Source organism: Chelonoidis abingdonii, chromosome 13 (assembly GCF_003597395.2).
Source record: "Chelonoidis abingdonii isolate Lonesome George chromosome 13, CheloAbing_2.0, whole genome shotgun sequence".
Classification (NCBI taxonomy): domain Eukaryota; kingdom Metazoa; phylum Chordata; order Testudines; family Testudinidae; genus Chelonoidis; species Chelonoidis abingdonii.
In genome coordinates, this window is record NC_133781.1 from 25830554 (window position 1) to 25853026 (window position 22473).

At 38.7% G+C, this 22473-nt stretch overlaps 1 protein-coding gene across 3 annotated transcripts in view; it reads left to right on the plus strand.

Annotated features, from left to right (window-relative positions):
• CEP112 (centrosomal protein 112) overlaps positions 1–22473 on the plus strand; it is a 285142-nt gene that overhangs the window by 12607 nt on the left and 250062 nt on the right. Inside the window, exons 5-6 of one of the 3 annotated variants that reach the window (XM_032776336.2) lie at positions 14351–14447; positions 17423–17497. The exons of 1 other annotated variant lie outside the window; for it this stretch is intronic. In XM_032776336.2, the coding sequence (XP_032632227.1) occupies positions 14351–14447; positions 17423–17497 (172 nt within the window). The remainder of the gene's footprint in view (positions 1–14350; positions 14448–17422; positions 17498–22473) is intronic. One more of the 3 variants, XM_075071883.1, reaches the window with a different exon arrangement.

A 22473-nucleotide genomic window follows, 5' to 3' on the forward strand; every position in this document is an offset into this window, starting at 1 on the left:
GAGAGAGAGGAGGGGAAGGTGAATTTCCTCCTAGAACTTTAGAATAAACAGATTAAATACAACACATGCACCTTTACATATACTACTAAGTGTGTAACTACAAGACTTTCTACATTCAAGGAGATTTTAACCAATGGATTCTGGGAAACTTTCATGGGAAAGTGCATCAGCTACTTTGTTAGAAGCTCCTGAAAGTGTTAAATTTCAAAATCAAAATCTTGGAGAGCTAAACTTCCGTCAAAGCAGTTTTTTTTGTTTCCCTTGAGGGTGAAGCCACTTTAGCGCAGCATGGTCGGTTTGTAGCTGGAACTGCCATCCCCAAACGTATGGGCGTAGCTTTTCCAGCGGCATATACAATGGCGTAGCATTCCTTTTTCACTAACCAACCAGTGGCTTCCCTCTCAGACAGTTTCTTGCTGAGAAACATGAGAGGATGGAAATGTTGTGATATGGTCCTTCCTGCATGAAGAACTGCTCCTACAGCTCCACGCTCAGGGGCAGTGTGGTTACTAGGAATGGTTGTCAAAGTCCGGGCCTTAGGCACAGGTGTAGACATAGCGTCAGCCTTAACTAGCTAAAGGCCCTTTGCAAGCTCTTTAGTCCCACTTAACTACATTGGCTGGCTCTCTTTTGGTCAGGTCCAGGTAGGTGGGGCAGCGATTTGGCTGTAGTGGAGGGTACAAATCGCCTGTAGTACGCCGCCAGCCTAAGAAGGATTGGACCTGTTTCTTTGACTTTGGGACAGGCCACTTTTGGATAGCATCCACCTTGGCCTGTAGGGGGTTTATGGTTCCTCGACCCACTAGTGTACCCAGGGAGGGGCTCCTCCACTGCTACAATTCAATTTTCCTGCCCTCCCCTCTCTCCCACCCTCTGGCTTCTGCAATCCTCCCTCTCTTTCTTCTCCCTTCACTAGGTATTCAAATCAGTCTGTTTCCTCTTCCTCCTTGTACCCTGGTCATCGAGAAGCACAGGAGAGTGTCTCCTTGTTTTCAGTTCCTATTCCTGGCTTCACAGTGGTTTCCACAGCCAGGAAGAGCAATTACAGGGAAAAGCCTGCCCTCTGCAGGAGCCCTGGACTCGGAGCATGCTCAGTGCAGACTCTTAGGAAATTTAGCAGCCAAACTCTAACAGGTCTCTACTGAGCATGTGCAAACTGAAACTTCTGAGAAGCTTATAATTTGGCTATATTTGGGCAGTTTGATGGAGAACACAAGAGATGGCAGAAGGTAAATCCCGCACACCAGTGTGTCCTCTCTGCCAATTTTAAGTCCCTAATCCAAAGCATGGAGGTGCTAGAACTTCTCAGCAAAATGATTGTAAGAATTTTTATTCACACGAGCAAAACAATTTATTTTTCCTAATCTTGCTCTGAGAAACAGTTGAACAGTTTTTGCTGAAGTGAAAAAAAAACAAAAAACCCAACATTCAGCCTAAAGCAGACAGCCAGCAAGGAAAATTTCAGCCTGAATGGTTAAAGTTTTGCAATGTTTTTTGTAAGCAACTGAAAGCAGGGTCTTAAAATAGAAAGTGTTGGTCAACCTTAACTATAGGTGGAGGTGCCTACTCCACCTCTGAAAAGCGCATTCTTGAAAGCCTTTAGAGATCAGAAAATCTTCACAACCCTCTTGCGATGTATGTAAGTGAATATTTTACATCATTTGACACATAGGTACACTGAACTAAAAAGCCCAAGGCCTCAGAGGGAGTTAACTTTGGATGCCTAGATTAGGACTTTGGGTGGAAGTAGGCAGATCCAATGGAGTCATACAGGCAGAGTCAAGGAGGGGCCTTGGAATCAGTGCAAGTTTCTCTTGTAGGTCTTCCAAGATTCGGGATCTTGGGGAGTACACTGGTTCTGGGCAATTATTAAGGACGTTACTGGTCAAAATATGGTATATATTTTAGAACAGGAATCATCTTATGACATTATATAAAATTTAACAAGATGTGTATATTGTGTTGATCTTACTTCTGTCTTCAGTATGTTTTGTGCTCTGAGCTTTTTGACATATAATTTTATAATATTTTATAGACCTCTTTATTATTGATTGAAAGCTCTTTTGACCATGACACTGGAAAATAGTTTTAACTAAACAGTGAAAGTGGAAAAGGAACAAACAATCTACTGATGTGAGGGATAGCCTAGTAATATGGAAAAACAGTTGATTAGTTGACTTCTGCAGGAAACTTTTTAATATAATCAGTTTAGGAGCTTTGGGAACAGCTCGCTGAATTACAGTCAGGTCTCCAGATCGACACTTGGAGTTGCTGAGAGTATTGATCAGCTATCAGATCTCTGGGTGCCTAACCTGACTTTCCTTAATGAACTAAATATAAAACTTACATCTCTCTTTTAGCAAATTGGTTACCTTGACTAGAAATGTCTTTTGGATTTGTTTTTATTGATACGTTCTCTGTTAGAAAAATAGATTTACTTATGTTTCCCTTATATTTAATTTATGCATGTAAGGAAGCATGCTATTCTGGGCTGTATTCTTCTTCAAACTGCAAATTCTTCTGCAGTCTTCCTTAAATCTATAGCTCTTCCTTTAACCATACATATGAGGATGAGGTAATATTTGAGATGTCAACTAGTGTAGTTTTCTCTCCTCCAGTTGATCCAGTACAAATTAATAAATAAAAACCTGCTAAACAAACAGAAAAGTGCACAAGAAACTTTTATTTCACATGTATATTTTTGTAATGAATAATTTATTGCAAATTGGAACTGAAGTTTAATCCCTCCTCGTAAATTTTACAACCACTTCTACTTGTCCTTTGAAAAACCTCTTTAATCTTAAAAGATTTTTCCCTCTTAGTGTGTTTTTGATCACTTTATAAAATCTTCCTTTACTTAGACCTTTTTGTATGTGAGGCATTTCTAATGACATTTTAGATTATGCTGTTTGTGTGCTAGCCCTTTTTTATTTTTCATTATTAAAGATGCAGTCTTTTTGAAGTCTTTTTCTTGGGGCTCTGTTAAGCAGCTCTTTCGTGTGTAAATCCTGTGTAAGATGTTGGAACATCTTCCTGTGTTCTGCTAGCAGACATTTTCTCTCAGTGCAGTAGTTCAAAGGTGGCTATGCTCTGATAGCAAAGATTGGCCACAATTTTCAAGTCTAAATGCTTACAGTTAGGAGTGAAATCCTGACTCCATTGACTTCAGTGGGTGTTTTGCAACTGATTTCAGTAGGGCCATGATTTCACACTAGATACTCAATTTTCAGAGGCACTGAACACACACCTTGTTTATATTTAGATGATTAAGAGTTGATTTAGGTGCTCAAAGTTAGACACAACCAAATTTGACATTTTTGCCATAAGATTTCAATATTATACCTCTCATTCATTTGCACACCACTGAGCCTTTGGTTTTTAAATCCACTATTTTTCTCTCATCTTACCCAAATGTTTTTGTCTGTGGAGGCTACTATTTTTTAATCCAGGCACAAATTGATAGGTGAGGAGTAAAACTTTCAGAAGTCTTATTGAAACTGTGTAGAAAAGTAAACATGATTTTTGGCTCCTAAGTCAGTCACTTAGGGACTAAACATTTTACCAGATGGCTTCACGTCCTTCTAACAGTGACTTAAATTTTGGGAATGTCTTAATGTCCATTAAACCCGAGATAACACATGTATCACATTTGATACTCTTAGTTGGTCTTTCGGTTGCCTTCACTTATGCTCACTGATACGGACTTCTTATCTTGAGTGTAGATGCCAAGCATAGATGCAGAATATCAGTAGTTGCCATGAGAGTCCCGGCACTACCATGGTACTCTTCTAGGTTTTGTCATACATCTTGACACTTCTTCCCAAAAATAAATGTCTAACTAGAAAAGGAAAATAAAATACATATGGCTCGATTAACACTTTAGGCTTGGCCACCCTTGAATATGGGGTGCTGTGTAGCTGTGCCACCCTAAAAATAGAACCAGAAAGGCTTTGGGCTTTAGAGATGCCTCTCTGAGACATGATTCCTCTTTAGCTCTCCTTTTATTCTCAGAGTGGGGTTGAATGGGGTTGAAATATGTTGCATTAGCACTGTACAAGATGCAGCATACTCCTCGCCTCTTGCATCCAACCCACTCTGGTAGTCAGCGTGTGGGGGATGTGGGCTGGAGCCATACCTCCATGTACTTTCAGCCCTCCTTTCCCCACCTCCTTTTCTCTTTCCTCTGACTTACTTGCAGGGAGGAATATCAGGGAGCACAACCTCTTCTCTCTACCCATATCTGGACCCAACGTCCAGATAGGTCCTGTGCAACTGCATGGGGATGTGTGGTGGTGGAGAGTCGTTACCTCATTTTACTCTTCTGTGTACTACATAACACTAAGATATATTTCTAGACCATAATGGGCAGCTGTTGTGGCTACTAAGAAGACAGATGTTGGATCTGGTACCTGAGAATTCCTCTAAAGTTCCATGCAGTCTGTTAAGTGATTGTAAAAATGACACCCCCTTACTCATTAGATCTGGTCTCTGTGTATTCAGATATCTGCTTGCTTGCTTACTTACTTACTATATCGGCTTACTTTAGAGGAGGGAAACCTTTTACTGCTGTTATCCCTGCAGAATCAACCCAGTTCAGGCAGTATGAAACTGTTGCTTTTTCTGACTTGCACATCAGCAGAAGAATTGTTAACTAAATTCTACGCGCCAGGCCACCTGCACAGATTATTCATCTAGTCAAGCCTGTGCAACCACAGGGAACAAAGTTGTACAGATGACATTGAGGAGTGGGGAGGTGTGGGAGGTCTAGGTTGGATATTAGGAAATACTATTTCACTAGGAGGGTGGTGAAGCACTGGAGTGGGTTACCTAGGGAGGTGGTGGAATCTCCATCCTTAGAGGTTTTTAAGGTCTGTCTTGACAAAGCCCTGGCTGGGATGATTAAGTTGGTGTTGGTCCTGCTTTGAGCAGGGAATTGGACTAGAACCTCCTGAAGTCTCTTCCAACCCTAATCTTCTATGATTCTGTGATGTCCTCAGAGGACAACAGGGTTGCATAGGTGTAACTAAAGAGCAACATTTGACCTTGGAATCTTTACAGCAAGTGAAGATACATGATGCAAAAAGAGCATAACATAATTTTCAGATCTCAGTCTGTGTTTGCCATGGTGGTAAATAAATAAGCCTCATTCTACTTCTAAATTGAGCAAATTCAGTATTAAAATTGTGACAGTAAATGTGGAACTCCATTATGACATTTTTTTCAAAGCCACTTTTCAGAGTAGAATTGCACTTTCATAGAAGATTAGGGTTAGAAGAGACATCTAGTTCAACCCTCTGCTTAAAGCGGGACTAACCCCAACTAAATCATCCCAGCGAGAGCTTTGTTAAGCTGGGCCTTAAAAACCTCTAAGGATGGAGATTTCACCAGCTCCTTAAGTAACCCATTCCAGTGCTCCACCGCACTCCTAGTGAAATAGTGTTTCCTAATATCCAACCTAAACCTCTCCAACTGCAACTTGAGACCATTGCTTCTTGTTCTGTCATCTGCCACCATTGAGAATAGCTTAGCTCTATCCTTTTTGGAACCCCCTGTTCAGGTAGTTGAAGGCTGCTATCAAATCCCCCCTCACTCTTCTCTTCTACAGATTAAATAAGCCCAGTTCCCTCAGCCTCTCCTCATAAGTTATGTGCCTGAGACCCCTAATCATTTTTGTTGCCCTCCACTGGACTGTCTCCAATTTGTCCGTATCTTTTCTGTAGTGGGAGGGGGGGCAAAACTGGACGCAATACTCCAAATGTGGTCTCACCAGTGCTGAATAGAGGGGAATAATCACTTCCCTTGATCTGCTGGCAATGCTCCTACTAGTGCAGCCCAATATGCCTTTAGCCTTTTTGGCAACAAGGGCACACTGCTGACTCATATCCAGCTTCTCGTCCACTGTAATCCTCAGGTCCTTTTCTGCCGAATTGCCGCTTAGGCAGTCAGATCCCAGCCTGTAGCAGTGCATGGGATTCTTCTATCTGAAGTGCAGGACTCTGCACTTGTCCTTGTTGAACCTCATCAGATTTCTTTTGGCCCAATTCTCCAATTTATCTAGGTCCCTCTGGACCCTATTCCTACCCTCCAGCCTATCTACCTCTCATTCCAGCTTAGTGTCATTTGCGAACTTGCTGAGAGTCCAATCCATCCCATCATCCAGATCATTAATGAAGATGTAGAACAAAACCAGCTCCATGACCGACCCCTGGGGCAATCCGCTTGATACCAGATGCCAACTAGACATGGAGCCATTGAGCCCGATGATCTAGCCAGCTTTCTATCCACCTGGTAGTCTATCCATTGAGTCCATACTTCTTTAACTTACTGGCAAGAATACTGTGGGAGACCATATCAAAAGCTTTGCTAAAGTCAAGGTATATCATGTCCACCGCATTCCCCATATCCACAAAGCCAGTTATCTCATCATAGAAGGCAATCAGGTTGGTCAGGCATGTTGACTGTTCCCGATCACATTCCCCTGTTCCAAGTGCTTTGAGTACATGTTGTCCTGTAAAGCATGATCATGGATGATGTTCTTTGGCAACGTAGCGTTAGTCTGCAGCTAGTGGCTAGCAGGCAATCAAAAGCACAAGATACTCACTTCTAGAAGTGGGTACTCCATTCAAAGAACACATCTATTTTGTGTGGGGGAAAAACTTTAATTTGTGCATTAAATTTTTGAAGAGGAATAAAAATGGAGGAGAAAACCCGGGTTACTTTTGCACTTGGCAGTTCTTCTGAGTTACGTGTTAAACTCATAAAGAGAATTTCCACTTCACATAAACTGAGTATAAAAGAGAAAATATTTAAAACATTTAAGCTATGCAAGGGGTAAGGAAGGGCCAAATGGAGCTTTGTTATCTGTAAAAAGAAACAATATTTCATGGGAATAGTTGATGTATAATGTGTCTCTATTACTTTGTTACATGTCTTCCTTTGTTTTTACAGTGGTGAACATGCTGTCAGTGCTCAGTAAATAAATATTAAAAGTGTGAACCTTTTTCAGTGTGTTTCTTGGTGCCTCTGCAATTTATTGTAATGGCCAGCAGATGGCGAACTTCTTCCATTTTATGTAATAAAGCAAACTGCTTTTCTTTGTACTGGAGCATGTTTATTAATGTGGCCTATGTGGATAAGCAGTATGTTTTAGCTTTGATTAATATTCTATTATCCTACTATTGGTAATTTAATTCTTACAGGTAGACTGTAGCAGTTTCTGAAGACATTTTAAAAATAAGCCATTTATTTCAAAGAAAGATATTTATGAATTATGGTTTTGAGAGCAACTAATACTCAGGTTTGAGTAACATAACCCAAGATTACCACCCCCCTTTTAAAAATCAGAGTAAAAGAGCACTTGTTGGCCTGCTATAGTCTGTTATTTTTGTACTGTTTTGTGTATATGCTATTTTACTTATGGAAATGGCTGTTTTTCATAGGAGCCTACTTACCTGTTACATTTATAAAATAAATGCAGATTGTCAGATTTTTTTTTTCTGCGAGAGTGGGATTGGGTAATACTGGACTTGATGCGACAAGAGAGGTCTTCATGTCAAAAATTGGAAGGGTAGATTTAAACTAGCTTTGTATAATTGGATTATAATAGAAATCTGACCTTTCAAACTGAATTAGTAATGTTGTTTATAGACATCTAGATTATGCCTTAAAACCAGTTCTGTTGTGTTGTACCACCCCAAGAGGAACCCACATTTTCTCCCACCTGGTTCCTGGTAGGAAATCATTTGCTACTCTCCTTTATCAGTAAAAATTATTTCCTCTTCGTATGCCAGCCCACTGTCCTGGCTGGTGTCTGGGGTGAAGAAGTTGGAATCAAGGCTGTGGCCACTCCCTGTCAACCTGCATTGGCAGGGGAGGGGGAAATAGCACTACTTCCAGAGGTGAACTGGGAAGACTGCAAAGGAACTCCCCTTTATGTCCTGTATGGTTTGATTAAGGCTAAGCAACAGTCCCACCTTTGCAAAGCTTCTACTTATAAAACTGAGCAATGCTGCTTCTTTTTTAAAGCCCACTTAAAAATAACAAAGAGGTGCGTAAATATATCTGAACACACTTTTCCAGTTTTAAAATACTTGAGTAATCTTTTGTGGGTAAGACTGAACATGACATCTGTTTGTTTTTTTTTTAAACCTGCAGCTTTATCTAGCCATCACATAACCTGAAAAGAAACAGCCTGTATTGAGATAAAGTACAGATTTACATACAGATAAAGATTTGTTGTCTTGCAATATAAAATAAATCCTGGCAGAATAAAATTCTGTTAAGGGTAGGAATGTTATGACTCACTGGAGACAATCTTTGCATTTTTATATTCCTTTTGTTCTTTTTCCTCCTAGTTTTTCGTTATCCAAACCATTCGCTGCAATGCAATCACTGTTGTTTATCCTCACACTTTATTGATATTTACTGATGCCAGAAGAAAGGTACGCTCCAGTTGGTACATTTCAATGTTCCCTGCTGCTTAGATGAAAGCTGGGACTGTTTTCCTCATGGAAAGTTGGGTTGTGTTTCAATTTTCATAGAAGTGACTAATTTATACTGTACATCCAACAATTGTGTCTCTCTTCGTAAACACTTAATTCATCTCAGCATCTCTTGGCATAACTCAAAGCTGAATTTTTTGCTAGGAGGGAAAGAATGTAAGGTATTTTAATAGTCTGACTTGACTTTAATAGTACATGGCTATTTGTTAGTAGGTACATTGATTAAGGCAATATATTTTTATCTTAATGTGAATAGATTTGCATTGTACATAGAAAGATTCTTCTCTCCAACCTCAAATTTAGCATGGCCAAAGACAGGCTTATAATTCTTTCTCTCAGATCCTCCTCTTTACTTCTATTCTCCATTATGATCTAGATTATAGCCATTCTGCCTGTGACTTGAGCCCATAAGATGAGACTTATTTTCATCTCTCCCTTTCCTTCACATTATATAATTCTGACACTTTTTACTCCAGTGTTTGTTCTAAAAATACACCCTGTCTTGTCTTCTCTGGTGGACAAAGTTCTTGTCAATGCCCTAATCATCTTCTTGCTTAAATACTGCAGTCTTGTCCTTTTCAGGACTATCCCTACCCTGTCCAGTCAATGAGGCTGACATGACATGAAACTTGCAAAACATTTCTGGTTTGACCATGTTGTTTTCCACTCTCACCCTTTAAATTACTGGTTCCCCATGAAATGCAACATTAATTTCAAACTTCTTGTCTTTGCCTTCTAGATTTTACAGTGGTCAGCATGTGCTTATGTTTCTAACCTGCTCTCTTGTAGCTTTTCCTCCACTCTGTAGTGATGCCAGCCTCAATGCTTGTTTCTTTTCCTTCTCTTACAGTTCCCATACCTTATTTTGTGCTGCTCTTTATGTTTAGAATGCCTGCCTCAAAATTATTTACCAAATAATCTACTTCACGGCATTTGGGTCTATTCTAAAATCTTACATCTGTTGTCTTGTCTATGAGAAATAAGAGGAGGAAAGATAAGAGCCCTTAAAGTTTGCACAATCCTTGGTATATAACCACTGGTCTTGCTATTTGCACCTTTTTCTTCCTTTTCCTTCATGTGCCTTCTCTGTGGCCCTCACTTAAATTTAAATGTTATATTCCATGCGTTTATTTGTGAACTGCCTTAGTTCTTCAGTGTGGCTGGGGCTAGTGCTAGGGCCTAGAAATAGCCATGCAAGCAGAGTTCCATTTTATGGATTCATTCATCCTCAGTGATAGTAAGAAATCAAACAAGGTTGTAAGCTCTTGGAGGTAGGGATTGCTTCTTCTTTTGTGTTCATACATTACCTGGCACAGTGGGGCCCTGATCTTGATTGACGCCTCTGGGCACTACTGCAATATCAAAAGGTTATTCCTTCCTGCAGTATTTAGACCTCATCCTGGAAATATACATAATGTTTGAAAGGAGAGTGTTTTCTGTGTGTCTTTTCCCTAATTTCCTGTTTATATTTTTTCTCTCAATCTATAGTCCAGGTATCTAATCTTGCAGTGATAAGAACACTGCAGCACATTGTTTTCTAGTATAGTAACCTTTGAAAGAGCAGCTTTTATTTCAGCAGCACATAAAAGATCTGTATTGCTACTCTAGGCATTTCCATGACAAGAAGTCATGAGCTGTGGAAGTTGGGTTATGTGTGTTGTAAAAAGCAGAGAGGCTATTGTTACTTTAAGCTGACATCATTTGTGACATGAGTCATATGGGAGCTCTATGTAATAGACAGTACATACATTTCTAACTTGTTTTCATTATCTATTTAACAATTAAAAGAAAATTTAATGTTTAATATTTAAATAATGTTTAATTTTTAAACAAAGGGGTTTTTTGTTGTTTTAATCCATTATTAAAACAGGATAGAAGGACTGCAGCTCTCTATGAAGGACTTCCATAATGCAAGTGTCATAAATGATGATGTTTTTGGTCACTTATGTAGAAGGTTCATACAGTAACTGTGATTTAAAGTCTCTATTTTCAAATAAGTTTGACTGTGTTTTTCACCTTTTAAACTTTCATACAGCTGGATGACTAAAACATTTTCATCTTTCATGATAGAATTAAATCTTTTTTGAATATATTTATAACTCTTGAATCATAATTAAGAAACAAATGTGTAAGCACTACATTTTATGTGAGAGGAATGACTGATTATAAAACTGGGCATTTCAGTTCTAACTATTATGATTCTATCAACCTGGTAAAATGTTATGAAAAAAATGATTTAAAAAAATATTAGGGGCACAATTAAAATACCTTGATTACCCTAATATTTTGTTTGGGGCAGAACAATTTGATGGGTAATAGTTTCAGAAAAAGGACCATGTTTATTGTGAGATGTTGAGTGTAGTTTAAAAGTTTTATTCGTCTTTTTTGGCTCATGATTCGTATTGTACTGCAGGAAATGGTGGTAATGAATAAGTATGGGGTGTGCATCTTTTCTTGGTTAGTGATGAGTTAGTGTCTGACTGCTGTTAGTGGGCCCTCTTTTGCTTAGTATTCTGTCTTTCTAGTATAGAGGCACTGACTACCTTGGTAAAAATGCCATGCTACTCTTTGCAGGAGTAACAGTAATAGATTGCGATTATCAGACAAAACTCTGTGTAAAGGACATGCAAAGGCCCAATGTTCCACTTCTCTTAAGAAGTCTTAAGTGTTGCACAGGCCTTCTGAACCGCGGGGGAGAGAAAAGAGTGAGAGGGAAGAATTTCACAAGCAGTTTCATTTTAGGGTCTCAAAAGACTTCCCAAATGTTAATTAAGCTGCTGTGCAACCTTAATTCAGCCCCCTTGTGCATATGCATTGTGATAGTTTTAATTAAATAAACACATACTATTTTTTTTCCCAGAGGACCCCTGCCTCAGTGAGTGCTCTGAACACAGAATTATTAATTTCCTCTATGGCATTCTCCACTATATTATCTGAGTGCTTCATAAACAGTAATGAATCTGTTTTCACAAGACCGCTGTGAGATGAGGCAGTATTATTTATCTCCATTTCACAGATGGAGAACTGAGGCTAAGAAATATTAAGGTAAAAAGACACCTAGGACTTAATTTTTCAGAGTACTTAGCATTATATAGCACTTCATATGATCAGAGGGTAGCTGCCATTGATTTTATTGCAGTTGAGAGTGCTCAGCCCTTTTGTCAATCAGACTGCGGGGTGTCAAGTTGAGCATCCAGTATGTGAAGCATACACAATTGATGACCACGTCAGAAAAGTTTGTCTTAAGTGACTTGATTGGCATCATGTAGGAACTCTGTGGCAGAAGCAAGAATAGAAGTCATTTCTCCAGGACAGCGTTCAACGGTCTTTACCGTGAGACTGCCCTTTCTCTTCCTGCTGATCCCTGCCTCATTCACTGCATAGCTTCCGAGCTTCTGTAACAAATCAGGTAGGGATCTTACAGACAAGACAGCCCTTATTCAGCTCCAGAGGAGGTCCATCATTCACATTGAATGAAGCAGGAGTCCTGTGAAAAAATTAGTGTAATTAAAGACTATATCATAAAGCACACACACAGGGGGCTGAATTAAGCTTACACTCTTCTTCCTCTTATGTGGCATCTCTGTTACTGGAGGTTTGCAACCATGGTAGCCCATTCTGTATGATCCTCTGCTAATCAATTTGTAGAGAAATAATCCTTTTGATCCACCATTTATACCATCTCCTCTGTCCAAGATCATCTTTTTCTGCTTAGTGTTTTTCTGTTGTCCGCTTTCTCTTCCAGTACTCGTAACATGTATTGACTGCTGAACCTCTTAAAATTTGTCCTGCAAATTGAATCTTTCTTTTCGTAAGATTTCTGACTAGCATTTGCTGAGTTTCAGTCATCTCCAATACTATTTTGTTGGTTACTTGGTCTATCCATGATATATTTTCAGACTTCTTCTATAACACCATAACTCAAAGGATTGTAATTTCTTTATTATCATCAATATTTTGGATGTCCGTGTTTCATAGCTGTAATTTAACTCAGACCAAATGTAAGACTTTAAGAGTTGGAATTTAGTCTTCACATTTATGTCCCTTCTTGCAGGGCTTTGGAGCTGTGCTCCGGCTTTGCTCCAGTTCCAGGCTAAAACCTGCAGTTCCACTGCTTCAGCTCCGGGCTCCGCTCCAAAGCCCTGCCTTCTCATCAGATATTTAGGTTAAGGCAATCTTAATTCTGGCATTTCCTAGTTTTGGAGTGCTTGACTTTGCAACTGTAATAATATTCTTTTTAAATAATTTTTTTGTATGTAATTTCGTAGGGGTTTGAAAGAGGAAACTGAACATACAAATTCCATCATATGGTGTCATATTAACACCCACATGGGTAATCTGCAGGGTTGGAATCTTTAGCTCCATCATGCAGACTTCTCTCACGTGAGCTAAGGGGGTAACTGATAGCAGGTAGAAAGTCTGTGCCACAAGAGCACACTCTCTTCCAGAGCCTGGAATAGAACCCAAGACTTCTGAGTCTCACCAGTCCTTTTATGTCAGCAAATATCTGTGAAACCCACTGGCAGAGTGTCCCTTCCCCATCCCAAGTGGTTGTCTAAACAGCATAAATATTAGTTTGTCAGCTATCACATTTAACATTTGGGTTTGGGGAGCTCTGTGCTTCCTGCTCATCAAGGAGCTGAAACAATGTTCTAGAGGCACTGAATTACCAGCTCTTGGGCTCTGAATAGAGCTGAACTGCCAGTGCCATAAGGAGTTAAAAATCTTGAAGAACTAGCGGAACTCTAACCTGTCTGGTGTAAGATCTGAGACCAAAGAGCAGGGATCCAGTCAAATGATACCTTCAAAGAAGAATAACGGATGGTGTGTAATTTCCCTTCCATGTTGGATGAAATGATTTCTATGTATGGTTTTATCAAGCCCTTTGATCCTTCTGATGAAATGTGCTATAAATGGAAGATAATTGTCATATCACTGTGACCCTACTCGTGACATCAACTGAAAACTATCTCAGCAATAGTACAAGCTGCTTCATAATATAGCCTTTCTGTTTCTGAATATTATTCCATGCCATAAATGCTTTAGTCATCATTAATTATGTGGAACCTTTTCTTATTTTTTTCCCTTGAACTTAGGAAATTGTCCCAAAGTTATTACTTGGTCTATCATGTAGAGACCCAGGAATTTGATAGGTATCTTCAATGTACAATGCAATTATCAGTTTAGGGTGCGGTTTTCAAAAAGCACCTAGGGGCATTAGGAGCACAAGTCTAATTGAAGTTGTGTTCATAATGTTAGAATTCTAATGTTCTATATTATCAACAATTCACTTCCAAATAAGTTTTTTCCCTTCCAACTTTAGGCTGTCTTCTGATGTTAAAAACTCTATTCCTGGAGCAAAATCTGGGTATTTTTAGAAAATGCAACCTTTTAATATCACAAAATAAAACCTAACTGTACTGGGCCAGTGCAAATCTTCTTCAGGAATAAATGGATTAAAATATACACTATTATAAAGAATAAAATTCCAGCTAAATTAATAATTGTCGTATCACCCAACATCCATATCTATATAACAAGGAGAAACAAAGAAAACATGTTGAAATAACAGCATTACATGATATGTTAAATATTGTGAATTTATTTTTTAAGAGTATTTGAGAAATTTATTCATCTTTTCACTGTTTTTAAAATGCTTCAATGTAGATGCTACAAAAACACCATTTTCCCTCTTATTCGGTTAACCAATTTATTTTTAATCTGCATAACCTCACATATTTTCTCCTGTATCTATTACTTTAAAAATATTTTGAAATCAAGATACCTGTCCACTGTGTTGTTAGATGTGAATTCTTTATATTCTGGTTGTTACTGTTTTGTGACAACAGGGAAAGACACAAGTATAATGGGAAGCTAGCGTTAAGGTCACATTCTATGAGTCCACCTCACCGGTCAGATGAGGACAACCGTGCCATGCAGACACCTGTAAGATACTTTTTTACTTTTTTGTAATAAATTTGATCTTGTTTCAGTGAATTATTTTTATGTAGCCCCATAAAATTGTCATTGTAAAAGTCATCCCTGTGTGCGGGTAGAAAAATGTAGCAAACAGCAGTGGGAAGGACTGAAGCTCACCGAAGTCTGTGCTCTGCAGTTGCTGAAAAAAAATTCACATTGGTTACTTGTACTTTGTCCTAGGTGTATGACTCTGATTTAGTGCAGAACAAGGCTGGTCAGCTGCATTTTTCCCATTAAACAATTTGGCAAATTAACTGCTGTTGATGTCATCTTGTATTTTTCAATAATAGATTAAAGAAAACTGCTGAGGCTTTTTTGGCTGCATTTAATGATAGTTGACCTTTTGAAGGACTGAATTTTGGACTGATTGTTTTATCCAGTGTCAGACAACCAGCATTATGTCTTACTAAGGGAGACTAAACAGACTTTATATAGAATCTTTTGTAGTCCTAAATATTTGATGATATGTCAATTGCAAGCAATTTAAAAACACAAGTTCTTGCTAATAAATGTGTACAGTTGTCAATATGTATGCTGTTTCCCTTCATAAATGTGATATCTCTAGACTGTAGGTGGTATCATATTCCATATGCATTTGACATGTTTTTCAATTTAGTAGAGGTGCTAGACACTTTAAAAAAGTGTCTTATTGACCAGTATTTGCTTTATTTGAAGCAAAATAAGTGTTTAATGTGAAACACCATTTTAAAAAAGAAAAGGATGGTCTTACACTGAAGACTCTGGGCTGGGATTCAGGAGATCTGGATCCTGTGCCCAGCTGTGCCACAAGCTTCCTGTGTGACTTTTGGCAAGTCACACCATCTTATTTTGCTTTCCTTCATTGTCTCAGGGTTGTCTACACAGTGCCTCAAGTTTCCATAAGAGTGATGTAAATTTTAATCTGTGCTAACATGTTGCATACTAACTGGCCTTTGTGGACCCTGCTGGTGTGCGCTAAAAGTTCTTTTAATGCATGTTAATGTTAGTCCGGTTTCAAACAGTACTGTGTTAGTGTGCACTAGGGAACTTCTAGTGCACACCAGGAAGGATAGTTCAGTGGTTTGAGCATTGGCCTGCTAAACCCAGGGCTGTGAGTTCAATCCTTGAGGGGGCCATTTGAGGTTTGGTCCTGCTTTGAGCAGGGAGTTGGACTAGATGATCTCTTGAGGTCCCTTTCAACTCTAATAATCTATGATCTATGATTCTATGAATGTGGGCCAGTTAGTATGCAACATGCTAGTGCAGACTGAATTTACCCCTCTCTTGTGTGACTAAAGCTCTGTGTAGCAAGCCTTCAGATACCACTGTGATGAGTGCCATAGAAAAGCCTATAAATAAAATAATTCTTTTTAGCTTTGCCAAACAGTTTGTTGTTTTGGCTGTCTGGAACAAATAGCATGTTATGGTCTATGATGTGCAGATGTTCTGGCATAATTCAGTCCCAGGTAGAGGAATTAGGGAGTTTACTTAAGAAGTAAAGAACTCCCTCAATTGTATGTTCATTCCTTGAACTAAAAGCTCACTTCTCTACAGGTTTATGGTGTCTGAATGAGAACACATTTTCGAACAAAGAGAAGCTTGCATGCAATCTTAAAAACTTCTAGTTAACAAAACCTAATGAGACAAAAATAATTCATGCTTCCGTGCATTGTTTTTCTAACTACTGTAGTTTACTACAATTAAACTTCTATTATAGAACTGAAATAGAAACGTCTGGAATAATTTTTTCTAAGTCTTTTTAATGCATTAAATAAAATAATTAGTTACTGTTATGCTACAGTGAAACCCATTGTGAAAGACACTTGTAGCCTAAAGCAACAGTACTCACCAGTCATTGCTTAGTGTCAGAAACTGCTTTTCTGGTCTGGAGCTGGTCTGCTGCTCCTCTTGGCTCTGGTACTGGCTGTTCTGCCCAGTATCACCACTCCCTTCTATACTACAGTTCACAATCTTCAGCCTTCCTCTACTTTGTGGCTGGTCAGTGTGCTTGTTCCCCATCACAGTTAGTCTCATCCAGTTTTGTTTTGGGGTATTGCTAGGCATACACCTCAGTTCCTGCAGAAAGGCGGATTTTGGTCTCATCTTGTAAGTTCACTTTCTGTGCAGGAGGTCACCACTAAGGCAGACAGGGAAAAGAATTATGTTCCATGAAAAATTTTGAGGTTCTGAAATTTTGTTTCCCTTCCACCATGGAAGGGAACTGAGACCTTTTAAAATTTTTCACGAAAAGTGTGAGAGAGAAACTCAGCATAGGAATATCACAATAGCTGGGGCATTCACCTGGGATGTGGAAGATTCAGGTTTAAGTCACTGCTCTGAATCAGACAGAGGAGGGACTTGAATCTGCATGTTTCAGGTGTGCGCCCTCACCACTAGGCTATTAGCTATTCTGGGGTGGATTTTTCTATCTCTGATGTTGATTAAAAATTCCATTCTGGACCTGAGTATCCATCCCAACAAAAGTTTAGTGAAAATGGGTATGTTTCCATGAAAAGTTTAAGTTTTGACAAAAAATGCTAATTTGACAGAAAAATGTTTTATTGAAAAATTCCCAGCCAGTTTTAGTTACCACTCTGGAAACCTGCTTGGTGGGAGGAAGGGTATGTGTGGGAAGGGAAGGTGTATTCTTTCCGCTTGTATAACGCGGTTATATTTGTTTTTTTGTTACATTTTGAGGATATGGAAAGGGAGCAGCATTAGGCACAAATTATCTAGCAACAGATAGGTGGTGGAGCTACCTGAATTGAAGCCAAGAGGAGCAGCAGCCCAATTCCAGACTGATGGTTTCTCGGGGGGGAAGTGAGTTTTCAAGGGGGACCAAAACTCTTCTTTCTTTTGATATGGTACCATATTTTTTTTTCCTTTGAGGGCAGTATAGTTCAACTAAAAGTTTCTTTAATTGTATATTGGTCTGCTCTTATATCTCCATTTTCATATTCCAGGAAGATCAACACAAAAAACCCATTTCTTTGGACGACAGTGATCTTGAAGCTCGTCTCAGTAGTTGGAATCTTGGGGTAAAATAAACAGTGTATTTATTTATTTATTGGCTTCAAATGAAAGCTGTCTGGTAATTTAGTCTGTTTCTGAAATAGTAAACAATAACTTGGCCATTCCTTTTAGAGATGGAAACAAATTGGAAGCAATCATGACACTTTGAAAAATAAATCATGAATAAATGTCATTTGAGAAGAAACTATTAAAAAACACCTCTCTATATATTATGGTTTTTTAAGGGATGCTGGCATAGGCTCAACTCCTCTAACTTGGTGTAAATCCAGTGATTTGCATAAATCCCTTGTGAAGCAGCCTGCAGTATTGAGGCCGATATTCCTGTACAATTGTGACTTCCTAACATATTTGTAAATACTGTACTGTACTTTGTTACAACGTTGAATGACGACAGACTTTACTTTAGCTTGTGAGATAAATCATCTTTCATCACATAAATTAAATCTGAAAGAGAATACTTCATTCTGAAAATGAGGTCAGATGGAGTTCTCTCTCCACCAAGTTCCACAGACAGCCTCAGAATGTATATTTATTGGATGTTGGCAGTAATGGATGATAGGGCTCTGTGTTTTATTTCCACTTTTACCATTAGGAGGACTTTAATTGGGCTTAAAACATTTAGATAGGACATTAACATTTTAAAATATTCCAGCCAGTATATTTTCAGTCTGTCATCTCTCCTTAGGACACAGACATATTTTTAATAGTATTTTAATGTGCTGTGTGTTTTTGGCATTACAATCTACATTAGGCAAATACAGTTAGACAATTAATGTATTTCTTATAAATAGGATGAAAGGAGTTGTTTGTTAAAATCACTTCAATATCGTATTTAAAATATTCTGTATTTTTTCATACATTTGTGTGTGCATACAGATTTAGCACGTCAGGTCTGATCTTTTTCTGTTGATCTTTAGCAATTAATTCAAGTTTTCTAGACTTGAACAAGTTTAGATTCCACTTTGATTTAAGATAGCTACTATATTGAGATTTTTTTCTCTTCATTCCTTCAGTTACATTCCTCACTCTCTCATCACTGTGGTATCTGAACAGCAGGGATTTGATAGAGTCCCTGCTCTTTATAGCAATACTCTCTCATGATCTTTTGCCTAATCCTTCTCCTATTTGATTAGGATTATGGATCTAATCTAGTGGATCTGGAATCACCCAGTTTTCATCCATTTGAGTAGGTTTTTTTTTTGTCCTCACCCTTTTCTTTTTTCATCAGTTTTTCCACTGTGTATTTATTTCTGTGGAGCCAGATTCTCAGAAGATTGTTTGGATACTTATTGGACAGAAGTATAATTAGTGTATAGGCTTTGTCTGAGTAAGGATTTGAGGATCGGGTTCAGTGTTCTGGAGTGGTGGTGAACACTCCACACTTAATACTGAAGCTTCTTCATATAAACCCATGACTTCACCAAAAATAAGTCAATCCCCTGAAATTTCCTATGTTGTATCTCATCCCAGAGTAGAGTTTTCTAGAGAGCTTGGAAGAAATTGGGGGAAAGGAATGTTACAGTTACAATGTTTGAAGAATTTTTCTGTCATTCAATTTTCAAAAAGCTTTCTAGTATTTTTTGACTTGTATCTTCAAAATTGCTATAAATGTGTTCGACCTTGCTGAGGGTGCTGTTTGCAATTTTAAATATTTTTCTTCTTTTGAGGAGTTTGGGATTATTTCAGGAACAACGAAGATATAAGAGCTGTTTGGGTGTGTACAGTGCAACATTTAAAAAAAGCATAAAAATTCAAAAGTTGCTAATATAAAATGGACTCCAGGCTTTGCTACAGCAGGCTAGGCTGAGCAAGAGGTGTGGGAATGACTGGGTAAGGTGATGGAGGAGGGAGTGGATGGGAGGGAGTTGGGAGACTGTCGGATGTATGGAGATGGGATGAAGAAGAGCACGGAGGGCTAGGGAGTAGAAAAGGGAAATAGGGGAGAGCGAACACTGTACTGCAAGTGATTGGCAGAGGCACAGGCAATATGCTTCCTATTAAGAGATCCATTTCCAATATTACTATAACATCAGATCATTGCTCATGTAAAAAAAATGATGACCAAGATGTTCAGAAGTGACTAGTGATTTTTGATATCTGTTCTTTGCTGCCCAACTTGACACCTTAAAGGGGCCTGATTTTCATAAAGTACCAAGCACCGCTCTCTGAAAACCAGGCCCCTTTAAGGTATCTCCTTCTGGGCATTGAAAAATTGATACTCCAGATTGCTCATTGCTTTTGAAAATCTTGGCCTACACAGTTATGTAAATCTGCTGCACGATATAACCCATCATATCACTGAACAGATGAATTATTCATAATGTTCATCTATTCCACCAACAAAATCATGCAATGAGTAAACTTACAGATCTCTGAAAAATCAATATATTCTGAGAGTATATTCATTTGAAAATCTTTCCTGCGTGGTTAAGAAACAATATACTCAATAGTATACCTCACAGATTGCCATAACGAAACAGGAAATGTTAAGGTTGAAAGGCTGTAATAATATGATGTGATGAAAGTAAGTATTGAAGGATTATATTGCATCGAGGTACTGAGTGTTCATTTAACCTTTTTTTTTTTCCTTGATGTAAATCTATAACTTTTTGGTGGGAGTGGAGGGCATAGAGGTGGGAATGTTAGCTGGGTTCTGCTGAAAAACACTTTCAACCTGAACACTTTGTTTAAAATGTTGTTTATTTGGGTTAAGATAACATTTTTCTAGTCTATCTTCCATTTGGTCAAATGTCCAAATGCTGCTTATTTTTCTTATGCTGTGTCCAGCATGGATGGACATAACTGTATTTAGAAATCTTGGCCAGTGTTTTGCATTCATGGTGTATGGTTTTCTTCAGTAAAAGTGTAAGCGATAACAGAGAACTTCTGTTTTTTGCTTCTTTTTCACAGTATTATCTCTCATGCTTTGGTGCCTGTTGACATTCTAAATGTAAATTGCACACTTGCTTTTCTTCTTCCCAGAAGAGGAAAAGCTTGACCTTGAGCTAGTTCACTAGCTATCTGTCTGCTTGTTCCAAATCTAAAGGGGAGATAAACGAAAGGATCCTAGATGCACCTTCTTGGTCCCGAGAGCAACTCAACTTTTATACAGCGATAAAAGATTAATTTCTACCATTTTAAGACTTCTCTGAAAAACACATTTTTAAAAGATTCTAAATTACATACTGTGAAACTACCTGAATACTAAACTTCCAAACAGCCTTTTCAGTAGTAGTCGATGCTACAAGAAATTCCTTGCAGGGGACAATAACAAGAACTTAAACATTTGCAGACTATTGAGAAGTGCATTGTATGAATATCTAGATAGACTAGATTAGAAAAATGTGCATGTTTTTTAAACATGTTAAGTATTTGAATAGTTGGAGAACTTCAGTCTCTGGATGTTTAACAAGTTATAATTTAGGGCTGTCAATCACAGTTAACTCACGCCATTAACTAAAAAAATTAATTGCAACTAATCGCAATTTTAATCACACTGTTAAACAGTAGAATATCATAACAATAACAAATAATAGAATTTATTAAATATTTTGGATGTTTTTCTACATTTTCATATATATTGTATTCTGTGTTGTAATTGAAATCAAAAAGTGTACAAAAACAAAACAATGTAAAACTTCAGAGCCTACAAGGAGATAATGCTGCTCTCTTAGGATCATAGAAGATTGGGGTTGGAAGAGACCTCAGGAGGTCATTTAGTCCAACCTCGTGCTCAAAGCAGCACCAACCTGAACTAAATCATCCCAGCCATGGCTGTGTCAAGCCGGCTCTTTAAAATCTCTAAAGATAAAGATTCTGCCACCTCCCTAGGTAACCCATTCCAGTGCTCCACCACCCTCCTAATGAAATAGTTTTTCCTAATATACAACCTAGACAGCCCCCACTGCAACTTGAGAACAGCTAGAGGGGGAAAGAAGCCTCAAAAGACCAGAAAGGGTTTAAAGTGAGGGCCAGTCAGCTCCTGGCTGACCCATGAGGGGTTGAGAGCTCATAGAATCATATAAAGTTAGGGTTGGAAGAGACCTCAGGGGATCATCTAGTCCAACCTCCGGCTCCAATCTCCAGCTGAGCATTAAAAACCTCCAAGGATGGAGATTTCACCACCTCCCTAGGTAACCCATTCCAGTGCTTTACCACTCTCTTAGTGAAATAGTTTTTTCTAATATCCAGCTTAGACCTCCTCCACTGCAACTTGAGACCATTGCTCCTTGTTCTGTTATCTGTCACCACTGAGAACAGCCTAGCTACATCTTCTTTAGAACCCCCCTTCAGGTAATTGAAGGCTGCTATCAAATCTCCCCTCTCTCTTCTCTTCTGCAGACTAAATATGTCCAGTTACCTCAGCCTCTCCTCATATGTCGTGTGTTCCAGCCCCCTAATCATTTTCATTGCCCTCCGTTGGACTCTCCAATTTGTCCAAATCCTTTCTGTAGTGGGAGGCCCAAAACTGGATGCAGTGCTCCAGATGGGACCTCACCAGTGCTGAAAAGAGGGGAATAATCACTTCCCTCGATGTGCTGGCAACGCTCCTACTTTTGTAGCTGGCATTGCAAGGTATTTACATGCCAGATATGGTAAACATTCATTTGGCCCTTTGTTCTTCGGCCATCATTCCAGAGGACAGGTTTCCATGCTGATGAGACTTGTTAAAAATAATGTGTTAATTAAATTTGTGACCAAACTCCTTGGGGTGAGAATTGTCTGTCCCCCTGCTCTGCTTTACCCGCATTCTGCCATATATTTCATGTTATAGCAGTCTCGGATGATGACCCAGCACATGTGGTTCATTTTAGGAACACTTTCACTGCAGATTTGACAAAACGCAAAGAAGGTACCAATGTGAGGTTTCTACAGATAGCTACAACACTCAGCCCAAGATTTAAGAATCTCAAGTGCCTTCCAAAATCTGATTGGGATGGGGTGTGGAGAATGCTTTTAGAAATCTTAAAAGAGCAACACT